Here is a 12024-nt window from a genome sequence, read left to right on the forward strand (position 1 = left end):
TATCAAATACATTTTTGGAGGACGGTAAAGCAATAGCTTACACTGTTGCTTGACAGCAAGGAGGTTCTGGGTTCTGGGTTGTAATCTTAGCCACAGAGAAAGAGCCCTGTACAAATCTGCATACAAAAAGAATGGATTATCTCCAGAACTCCGTAGTGTCCAATAATCCAAAAATATGACTGCTATGTTAACTGTTTTCTCTGAATTACGCTTAAGTACAGGTCTGTTTCAGTGTTGTCCTACTATAGTCTTGCAACCTCTGGCCCAATGACAACCAGAAAAAACCACCACTAGGCAACAGGCCTCGATACCTCCTAGAATGCAAGGAAGTATAGTAGATGGCTGTGTTTTTGCAAACCCTAGAAGAAAATATACTCTAAAACTTATGCATTGTGATTAAATGAAATAAATTATTATTTATATAAAATAATATGACCTGAATAGTTGTTGGCAGAAACAAAGGTTTACCTCAATGTCAGTTTTTTGGTTAAAATTAGAAAGGTCTTTAGTACATAATTTTCAAACAATACTGTAAATACACTTTTAATTAAATATATTCAAAAGTCTATACAACAAATCTAATTTCCAAGTCTACACAATAGAGACTATCAGGAAAACCTAAGTTTAACATAAAAATAACCATTAAACTTATACTCTTTTATTTGATTACAGCTCTCCATCGTACTTGCAACTTTACGTCTTCTACCTTAGTCGGTTTACGGACACCAATCACACTTGAGAACTGGAGTTTTAGTCCCGCCCCCTGTGACATGTCTTCCTGTGGCCATTTTACACTTGGCTAACCAAAAAAACAAAAAACAAAAAGAAAACGTCGCACTCCTCTTAGCTTCAACGTGACGTATCATAAAAAAGCCGGTTATTGAAATAACTCCAGGGTAAGTCTTTTATCCGTTCTGTCTAAAATTCCACTCGGTTTTGTAACAGTTGGGAGCCGTTTTGGTTCGGTGTGTCAAACCTGGAGTTGCTAGTTAGCTTAGCTGCTAGCAGAGATGACCGCTGCACGTTAGGTTCCTATTCTCCTGTTAATATTTGTGTGTGGTTTGCTAGCTACAGAAGAATGTCTGTTTTGTTGAAGGTTTTGGTAGTTTGTTTAATAATGTGGACAGAAAGGTAAGAAGGTGAACTCAAAGTGAGAGTAGGGTGTGTACAGTAAAAATATGCATCCGAACGATTACATTGCACAACACTATGCACCCAGACTTGAATTTTTTTTTTCTGTGATTCGGTATCTCATCTTAGCTCCTTATTGCTGCTGTCATCTTGCATTCAATAGCTTTAACTGTCAAGAAGCAAACGCTTTGAGGAAATTTCGAAGTCGACATGGACTATGAGCGGAGGTGAGTAAATCATTTATTTTTTAAAAATATTGATTATTTGGCATATTTTTTGTTGAAGACACTTTAACGTCATTCTATCCTTCATCATCAGGGGTGGTCGAGGCGATCGCATCGGTCGCTATGGTAGCTCTCACAATGATCACAACTTTCGGGACATGGACTATCGTGCTTATGGGCAAGAGGATGAGGAGGGAGTCCATGAAGTCAGAATGGAAGATGATGGGTTATACATGCCTGATGAGGCGCTAGGTGCTCATGACTTCCCAGCAGGATTCCAAGGTTCCCCACATTTTCACCATAGAGGCAATACTAGAGGTGACATTGGTCTGGAGGGGAAAACTCCCTTATGGCCCCCCTTTTCTCAGTCACACCCTGATTGTGCACATCTTGCCCACCAAGGGGAGGAGGATGGATTCAGACAAGACTTTGAGCAGATACAGACTGGCCCGCCAGGAAGGGGTAGGCAGAGAGGTGGAAGAGGCTTTCCAGAAAACAGGGGCTTAAGTAGGGACGGCAACTGGGTTGCTCATTCTGAGCAGATGGAATTCAGACCAAGAGATGAGGACAGAGTCTCTCGTGGAGGCGGAAGGAGGACGAGGGTAAATCCTGAGAAATGCATAATTTGCAACATTTTCTTTCCTTTAGTGGGAGTGATTCGTTATTTTAATTTGACCTTCTCTGGAAGACTTTTCCAGCAGCAGCGGAGGAAGGCGGCTGTGAAAGCGCTGGACAAGACCTGTCTGCAGAGGAGCTGGACCAGAGAGACCAGGACTACCGTGCAGACTTGGACCAGAACCAGAGGCCCAGTAACATCATCATGCTTCGCATGCTACCAATGAGTGCCACAGCCAATGAGGTGTGATTTGTTCCAAGCTATAATCCTTTATTTATACAGGAAAAAATCTCTTCAGAGTCATTGTCTCATTCACAAGAGAGATCTGTTACACACATCACAAAAAATAACATAAAAACAATAATACAATCTACTTAAGCCGCACCAAACAGTGGTGCAGCTTATGCTTGTAAAGTCTAAACTACATTTTTTTTTTATTGGATGTTTTAAGATTCGGGCACAACTTCAGGAACAGGGGATCCAGCCAAGAGAAGTTCGCCTTATGAGGAACAAATCTTCAGGTGAGGGTTTGTCTGCTGGTCACCTTCCCCTCCTTGTCTCAGTCTCATCCACTCCTGGCTCTGTTGTTGTTGTTGTTGCCGCTCTTGTTGTTTTTCCTGTTAGGATTGATTGCCTTCACTTTCTCACAGCCTTGTTATGACACATGACAGCTCTAGCACAGCGCAAATGTTTAGATATTCAGGTTTGTACAGAGAAGGCTCAGACTCCTGCTTTGTTACTTTGATCTTCTGGTTTCTGTCCTTTGCTGTTTTTCACAGAGCAAAATCCATCCACCATTTAAGTTATGTCCTACTAATTTCGCCTCTCATGCAAACATGCGGGCCTACAGCCAAGAAGTGTCATTAACTCGATTTTCCTGTTCTCTGTGTTTCATATACTGTCTATACTTGTTTTGTGGTTCTGTCCCATCCATCTTGGAAGTTAAATGCGCCTGAGCTGAACAAATTTTGAAAGTTAAAACTCCAAATAGATCAATTATTTTCATAGATAAATTGTGTGTCCTGAGAATGAAACCTTGCAGCCAACGATCAGCTACATGGTTGATTTTCTATCTATATTTTTTCTTAATGTTTCCAATTAAGGTCATTGCGTCTTTGGTGTCGCACTTTGCTAACTTCCTGGTTGTCTGTAAGGTGTGCTTTACTGACACTGGCACACTTACCCTCCCCAACACTGCTGTCTCTTCTACACCTACATCATTCTTTATCTGCTTTTCAGATTAGTCGCTGTGATCTAACATTTTGAAGAATAACCTTTGTATTTTTATTTTTTGTGCATACTTGCTGTTGTAAACCTAATTATTTTGCACCAGGTAAAATAATTCAGTGCCTTGCTAAAGTATTTTTACTCAGTAAACTTTTTACTGTTTTGTCTTAAGAAACATTGTCAACACGGCCATTGGAGGCTGATCAGAGTGGAAGGGAAGACACATGAAGCTAAATATAGGGCTGCACAATATTAGAAGACAATACTTAATAGAACTATTGGAATGTTATGATGAAACCACATTTTTCCTCAATCTTATCTTTTCCTTTGAGTGTATTAGACTCCATCTCTTGGATTTAAGTCCACTGCAATGGCACTCCACTGACCAGACTGAAAAAAGTGAACCCCCAGTATTCATGGGGGTTACAAACCACAGCCGACCATGAATACTTGGGACTCCTGCTAAAAAAGCTATTCAAAAACTTTTTTAATAGGTCAAATGCTAAATGTACCTTAGAATGCATTAATGTGCAGAGTGGAAATCATCTTGGCACTGCTTTGGAATCAATGCCAACAGTATTCCTTTTTTTAGCCCGGTCTTTTTAAAAATATTTTACATAAGCTCTATGGAAAAAATCAGAGAATAGCTGAATCCATGAATAATGAACTACAGTTAGTCGGGATCCACTGTATTCTTTTGTTGCGCAAAATCTGATAGTTGGTATGTAATATTTAACCAATACAGTATTTCTCATTTCTGTTCTAATATTGCATACCAAGCAAATACTTTGACAATACAGCACAGGGTTAACCCTGTGATAAATTACATTTACTAATGTAATTTACATCAACTCACAAAAAAAAGTTAATTACTTTTAACTAATGTAACTTAGAATAATGAACTGAAACATATAGCTAGAAAGGCAGAGTGTTGTTTTCTATCAAACCATAGTCTTTTCTACAATGGCCAACTCAAAGTCCTGACCTAAATTTACATGTCGATGTAGTTTCAGGGTCGTGGTAGTGATGTTCCCAAAATAGTTGGTTCTACAAAGTGTAAACTAAGTGATGTATGTCCAGCTTTTCAGATTTGTTTTTGTGGAAAGATTTTGAAAATCCATTCTTTTTTTAATTTATTAGGTGCTACTTTGTCTTGGTCTGTCACAAAAAAAAAAATCCACTAAAGTACATTGATGTGGTTTTAATTGGACAAAATGTGAAAAAGTTTAAAGGGTATGAACACTTGTGCAAGTCACTGGTTATACAGTAAAGGTCTCTAGTCTTTGTGATTGGAGTTTGAATTAAAAGTATCAGAAATGTGTGTTTGTTGCCGCTTGGGTATCTTGACTTCCATTTTGCAAAGACCCAGACAGATGGGTGGGTAGGATTCCTCCTCATCCCCGACTCCAAGTGAAACCCATCCTGTGCAGAAAATTTGTGGGAGAGAACATGTCATATATATTTTATTTATTTTTTTTTTTTGTTGTTGGGTCTCAAACAGGGTTTTTCTCTCTCTTTCTCTCCTCTGTAAATGAAGCACTAACCCAAACACTGCGTTGTTGTTATGTTGTTGTTGTTCGGTTGCTGTGGCGCTGGGCGGTGTCCAGGTCAGAGCCGAGGATTCGCCTTCGTCGAGTTTAATCTCATACAGGAGGCCACCCGCTGGATGGAGACCAACCAGGTCACTCTCTCCAACACATACACAAATACACATATAGATTAAGTCAGTGGGACATTAGCTAACATGATATCCAGTGACATCATGCCGTCAGGTGCACTTTCATGGTTTTCTGCAAAATGCACACTTGAAAATGATTGATTTCCTGTGCCTAAGGCAGGTAAGCCTTCGTATTTTTAGAATGTTTTCTTTCCACATGTGCACAAATTCCAGTAAGATGCAAATTCATCTACATCACAACCAAGAATATAGACTCAACACTTGCCTAGTTTTCAAAAATAGATCCTCGCAGTCATTATCTCTACAGTATAACTTTTTCCAATAGAGGGCTGATTCTGTAATATCTTCTATCAGTCCTATGCACGTTTTCTCTGCCACCTTTGGAGAGTACACGCCAGTGGAAATGGAAATTCTCCTCAGGTATTTTGTATAGGGATGTACCGATCCGAACCCAGCTATTGGATCGGGGTTACCATCATGGCATTTTTTAAAATTATCGATATCGGAGTCCCTGACAAAACGTAACTTCTGAAAACTATTGCTGGTGCACTGTTTTTTTTTTTTTTTTCTTTTTGTCAGCTGCACCACCAGTGAGCCCAGGCTGAATTTTTATTTCTTTGTTTATTTTGTGACAGTCCTGTCACACTTCTGCGTGCACGGCTCACTAAGCTGAATTTTAGCCCATGCACATAACTTTGTTGTTCTAGTAAGAGTTTTTCGTTCTTTCTAATGACATTCACAGTGAAAGAGACTGTGTTGGCTGCTGCCGTTTTCTGTCTGTCTGTGTCATGTGACTTACTTTGTCTGCTGGGTTCAGATGTTCCCATGCGCTGCTTGATGTAATAGAAAGACGCTAAGCTGCAGTCGCAACTCAAGTGAAACGTTTATGAAGCAGGAAAACGGAGGCTCATGGAGACAGATCAAAACGGAGGGTAAACATGCTGGTGTTAACCTTGGACTTAATCAAATTTACTTTGCATTTTTTGCAGAAGTTGCACGTAGATTCTTGAATTCGCTAGCTTTGGCAAGTCAAAAATATGTTTAAAAGCAACTTTTTATTTTAGGTGGGACTTCATAGTCGCTCTTTTCACCAAGTTAATATGTGTTAGAGCTGCATATGGAGGATTTTCAGCAGAAACACTGGTAATAAAATACCTTTAGCTGTCAAGGAATACAGATAAGTGCAGATCCACCTTCCAGAACCTTATTGGTGAGTAAGTCCTAGTGTTGGTGAAATGTAGTGTTATCAAGTGCCACTTGTCAGCTGCTGAGTTTTCAAGCACATACATGGCAGAGATTATTAACTTAAATGAGGTTTCTGACTGGGACTCTGTATCGGAAAATGCCTAATGTTAAATGACTCGGATCGGTATTGGTGGAGGGGAGGGGTGGGCTTAAAAACAACCCTGATCTGAACATCCCTGCTATTTTATGTTGATTCAGAAACAACATAATGTTTTTTTTTATTTATTATTTTCTTTCAACCATTACTGCATATTTTAAGACAAAGCCTTTGTCATTTGGGGTTTGAAGGGACTTGTGTGGGCTTTGTTGGAATCTGTGGAAAGTTTCCCCTTAAGGGGGGAGGGATAACACATTTATAAAGATATCACACATTGTCCCTAAATAATGGGAATCCACAAAACTACAGACACACCATCTCAGTCCGTCCGAATTTTCTTAAGCTGAAGGTTGCAATTCTCTGCTGTCCTTTTTTTCCTCTTTCTTTTTTTTAAGCCTCAGCTGTTCTGATTCTCTCACTTTCTCTTATTTTTTTAAATTTCTTCTCTTTCAATCTCATCTCTTGTGAGATGAGGCCTCTTTGTTGCGTGTGTGACATTATCACTGAAACTCATTCTTTGTCCCTCCTGCTTCTTTTCCTTTTTCCTCCAGGGGACGCTGATGATTATGGAGCAGCGCGTGTCCATGCACTACAGCGACCCCAAACCACGAGCCAACGAGGACTGGCTCTGTAACAAGGTTTATCATGCTTGAATTACCTGGTCTGTGCATATCAGACGTAATGCAGTGGCTCACCTAGCAGGTCTTCTAATGGGTTGCGCGTTATTCTAACAGTGTGGTGTCCAGAACTTCAAAAGGAGAGAGAAGTGCTTCAAATGCAGCGTGCCCAAATCAGGTGACGTTTTAACAGGAGTTGCTATTAATATCCAACCCGTTTTCTCTTCTTCTTTGATGCATTCGTGTTGTGCTGTCTTTCCATAGAGGCTGAGCTAAAGCTGCCACAGCTGCTGAGGGAAATGCCTGTTGGAGTTCAGAAGGAGGGAGCCCAAGGCTTGCTGCCTCTGCCGGTATCGTACCACCCTGCTGGTCCCAGTGTTCCCCCGGGGCCTGCGCCGCAGCCGGCAGACGTCGCAAATGACAGTAAGCCGCCAGACGAGCTTTGAAAATGCCCTAGACAATCTCTGCTGTTTATCACGTTGATACAATTCAATTGGTCTGCAAAGCCAGCAGAGAACGTCAGTCATTTTCCTCTATTTCCACAGCTTTGATTCTTAGAAACCTCGGCCCCCATACAACAGTGGAAGCCATTTTGTCGGCGTTGGCTCCATTCGCCACCCTCTCCCCTTCCAATGTTCGCCTGATCAAGGACAAGCACACACACCTAAACAGAGGCTTTGCTTTTCTGCAGCTTTCTACTATAGTGGTAAGAATAGAGAAAATACGTTTGATTTACTGACTCGCATGTTCCAGGGCAAACAGTGGAACCTTCTGTCTGGCATTATTGGATTTATTTGGGAATGACTTTATAGCAAAATGAAACTGTGGAGATTTGTTTGCTGTTGTGAATTCGCCATACAGTTCAAACATTGAAGGAGATTACTCACAAACATACAGATTAAACCATAGTATACTTTTTCAATGTTCGTTTTATTAGTACAGCAGCAATACTGGAGCTGACTTCACGGTAAAAACATGAATGCATCACATGTTCTTTAGTCTTGTCATCTAGTACATGATGCTTCTAGGGAATTTAAATGTGTGCAAGAAAATAAGCAGGATTCAAGAATTTGCTATTTGCTTTTTGCGCTGATTTTTAAAATTACACTTATCTTAAACATTAAAGCTCATAAGTAGATTATTATTATTTTTTTTTTATCAACAGGAGGCCTCACAGCTGCTTCAGATTCTTCAGGCTCTGCATCCCCCCCTGTCTATTGATGGGAAAGCCATTGTAGTGGAGTTTGCCAAAGGTTCCAAACGGTAAACTCTTTAACGAAGAATGCAGTTAAATATACTTACAAATTTAAGAGGGAAAAAAACTGGATCAAAGTACAACATAGAAAAAAGAATAATTGTATCTAGTTTAGTTATGAGTGTGAGATTAAGAAAGACTGCTTTAGCCAAAACACTACAAAATCGATAATGACGCTTTCTGTTGCTCTTATCAACATCAGTGATGTCTTTGTGACTGAGGGGAGCAGAGTGAGCGCAGCTACAGTGGCCAGCACTGCAATAGCCGCTGCACAGTGGGCTATATCACAGGTAACTTATCTAGCTTCACTTACTAATATGGTGAAATGAAGGCATCCTGACCGAAATGCTAATTTGTCTACTGTTTGTTGTGCTTTATGTTTTATTTTTAGAACAATCAGAATGGATCAAGTGAGGATGCAGCAGTTTACCAGCAGGGTGCAGCAGTGACGTACAGCCAAGAAGGACAGAGCTATTCTGGGGCAGACGGCGTCGCTTTAAGGGTCCAGACGGACTCCAGGATTGCACCCCTGGTTGGTGCAGGAGCAGCACTAAATGGAGCATATACAGGAGGAACCCCAGGTTGGTCTGACTGATTCTAGTAGTCTGTAACAGTGCTGTTTAATATTTCTGCTGAACAGTATTTGCTCATGATGTTTCCTTGCTCATCTGTAGGTGTTATCTCATCTGAGGCAGTAAAACTTGGTCCAGCAGCTGGACAGCTGTCTCTCATCCCAGCGATCTCCACACCAGCCACACAGGTACATAGTTTTTTTTTTTTTCCCCCAATTCTCTTCCTGTATCTTCCCAACTTGTTGTTTTAAGAGTTCTGCCTCTTCACAGGTTGAGATTGTAGGAAAACCACAGCCAGCTGCTCCTAATCAGCCTGCCATCCCCGGCACCGAACACGAGCTCAAACAATATCGTAAGTGTTTCCTACAATTAGACTTCTTGCAAACCTGCAGGTGGTGAAATTTCATATAATTCAGAACTTTTTTTTTCTTGTATACTTTTGCAGCGGTGCCAGATGTGTCTACTTACCAGTATGATGAAAGCTCAGGCTTTTATTATGACCCATTCACAGGACTCTATTATGACCCAAATTCCCAGGTAAACTGTCCACTCTGAACAAATTGCAGAGAACAGAACAGAAACATTTTGTATACAAGCGAGTTCATCCTTACGACTTCTTTTTGCTTTTGGGGTTCTTTTTCATGTCAGTACTACTACAACGCTAACACTCAGCAGTACATGTACTGGGATGGAGAGAAACAGACCTACACTCCTGCTGCCAGCCAATCAAACGCTGAGGGTGCACCAGTGAAGGATGGAGCGACCTCTTCGGACAGCACAGCAAGCAAAGAGAAAAAAGAGAAGCCAAAGAGTAAAACTGCTCAACAGGTACTCTACTAACTGGATACAAATTTAAGAGTTGTCATATTTATTGAAATAAACTAAATTTTTTCTTTTAATTTTACGTTATGTTGGTATATTGTACGACGGAATATTAGGGCCAAATTAAAAAAAAATATTACAAGATTGAAGTCATAAAATTATGAGAACAAAGTAATACGAGAATAAAGTCGTAACATTATGACTTTGTTCTCATAATGTATTTATTTTTCTTAGTATAGCCCTATTTCTCTGTAATATTTCCTATTTTCACAGTTTTAAGAAAATGAAAAAGAGAAAAATGTAGTACTGATCAAACGTAGTGTTATTTATCTTGACAAATTTTGTTTCCCCTTTGGTTTACAGGGTTTTGTTTAAATTTTGAAATTCCTTTTTAATATGAAATAAAAACATATTAAATCCCTGTGAAATGTTAAACGTATTTTTTTTTATTTGCTTTTCCAGATTGCCAAAGATATGGAGCGTTGGGCTAAAAGTCTCAACAGGCAAAAAGAAAACATGCGTTCCGTCTCTTCATCCCCTGCTGTTGGCTCTTCTCGAGGGCCGGGTCACAGTCGCTTTGACGACTACAGAGAGTCTGCAAGTGCCGATGCGGGCTATGCTGTTCTGGAGAAAAAGGTGCCAAAACATCTGCCTTATCAGAATGTCAGGAAGAGTGATTAACTTGCACGCGTTTAGATTTGATCACCTATTTAAACCCACTTAATTTTCTGTTCTGCAGGGTGCGCTGTCTGAAAGGGTGCCGAGTTTTCTGGACCAGATCCGACAAAGTACAGAAGTACGAACATGGCTGCAAGCTTGGGGAAAAATGCACAAGTTTTTATAGTATTTTTCTTCATTTGAGACGTATAAATGGAGCACAATATCCGTTTCATTCTCCTATCTTCTGCCTTGACACCAGCAGCATTCACCCCCTCAGCAGTCTGGTCTGGTCCCAGCCTACAGTGCAGAAAGTGACAGTGAAGACGAAGGAGCTGACAAAGATGAGAAAGAAGGGAGACTGACAGACTGGGGGAAACTGGCATGTCTGCTCTGCAGAAGGCAGTTCCCTAGCAAAGAGGCCCTCATCAGGCACCAGCAGCTCTCTGAACTCCATAAAGTAATTTTAAAATATTAGTTTTAATAATCATTAACAGCTCACTAATTTATAAAATGCATGTGTAAGATGGTCTGTGCATGTTTAAGACGAAACGTTGTCATTGTGTTTGAATAATTTTCCTCCATTTTGTGACTGTTCACCTTTGTGTCTTCAGCAAAACTTGGAGCAAAGAAAAGCTCAGTTGGAAGCTAGTGGCAAGGTCAGTTGAGCTTCAGAGAGAAGGATGGACACTAACGCATATGTTCAATTCGTTCACTATAAATGTTCTCACCATTTTTGATGCAGAGATTAGCAGATGATGGCGAACCACCAGAAGCTAAGAAGAGGAAGTTCAGTCCAATGTAAGCAGTTTTGACGTGAAAAACTTCTGGTTGTTGTTTTGAGGCTTTGCTTTAAGATTTTAAGATTTATTTTCTAATGTGTTGCAGGTTTGAACGTGTACTCAATTTTTTTGTTTGTGTTACCTTTTTATAGTGACGGAACAGGAACTAGCCTTGGTGCAAGGATGCTGCAAGGAGGTGTGAAGAAGGGGCTTCTGTTGCGCAACATGCAAGTGGAGTGACCACTTGCATTTTCCGTTTCGCCCTTCCTAGGAAATGATGAACTTGTTAAAGTGAACATAATATTGCTATCTATATAAGAACCTCTTACTTGTAGATATTATAATTACCTCAACAGTGGTAATAGTCTCATGAACTGATCCTGTAGCAGTAAATGTTGGAATATTGCACAAATTGCACCTTTTTTGCTTGCTTCCTGAATAATGCAGTTTTCCTTTTTCACTGGCTTTGAGGTTTGTTTGTAATAAAAAAAAGTTTGGAAAAACATTTGCTGCTCAGAAATTGAATATCTGTAGCCTACAGATCTTTATGCCAGCAAATGAGTCTATGCACCATAGATTTTTTTTTTCTTTTAAGTTAATGCTGCATGCCTTGTCATTCAATGAATGACTGATCTGGGCATGAACTGTATATTTTTGAGTGAGCACTTTTCTACAGATGTTGAGGCGGGAACATTGTGACTGTAAAAAAAGTCTCACTATCATTAATGTGTAGATAGGAATTGTCTGTTTATCTTGTTTTAATGTACAATGAAACTAATATTGTCTTTAGAAAATTATTTTTGTCTACGTATTTGTCAATTAATGTGACTGTTTCATTAAGCTAATGTACATTTTTAAAAAAAAATCAATCTTCACTGATGGAATGCATTTGAAAGGAGGTGGAATGTATTTCAGGTTTCAACATTTTAACCAGAAATTTCACCAGCTGTGTCTTTCGTTTATGTTCACATAAAGAAAGCGGAATATATTGCAATTGCCGATATGAGTTTTGTGGTGTAATAGCTGTGTTTGTTTTTTGGCTCTACAAAAGCAGAGGTTTGTTCCTGATTTTTGGTTTTCGTGCAACTGCAACCTCTTACT

The 12024-nt window shown here is 39.8% G+C and overlaps 1 protein-coding gene across 2 annotated transcripts; it reads left to right on the forward strand.

Moving 5' to 3' along the window:
* The first annotated feature begins 749 nt into the window (after positions 1-749).
* Positions 750-11929, forward strand: rbm10 (RNA binding motif protein 10). Of its 2 annotated transcripts, none has more exons than XM_008413817.3 (23): positions 750-896; positions 1295-1358; positions 1450-1957; positions 2044-2214; positions 2423-2492; positions 4806-4879; positions 6770-6856; positions 6953-7013; positions 7100-7258; positions 7381-7541; positions 8001-8098; positions 8293-8380; positions 8482-8671; positions 8765-8850; positions 8933-9014; positions 9108-9199; positions 9311-9490; positions 9947-10120; positions 10224-10280; positions 10404-10601; positions 10756-10800; positions 10887-10942; positions 11076-11929. In XM_008413817.3, the coding sequence occupies exons 2-23, from the start codon at positions 1342-1344 to the stop codon at positions 11161-11163; spliced, it is 2742 nt and encodes a 913-aa protein (XP_008412039.1). In that variant the 5' UTR covers positions 750-896; positions 1295-1341; the 3' UTR covers positions 11164-11929. The 2 variants fall into 2 exon arrangements, with proteins under 2 accessions (XP_008412039.1, XP_017161285.1); XM_017305796.2 differs by having other exon boundaries at positions 10407-10601.
* Positions 11930-12024: the final 95 nt, after the last annotated feature.

This window comes from Poecilia reticulata, chromosome 7, assembly GCF_904066995.2.
Source record: "Poecilia reticulata chromosome 7, P_reticulata-male-v2, whole genome shotgun sequence".
NCBI lineage: Eukaryota > Metazoa > Chordata > Actinopteri > Cyprinodontiformes > Poeciliidae > Poecilia > Poecilia reticulata.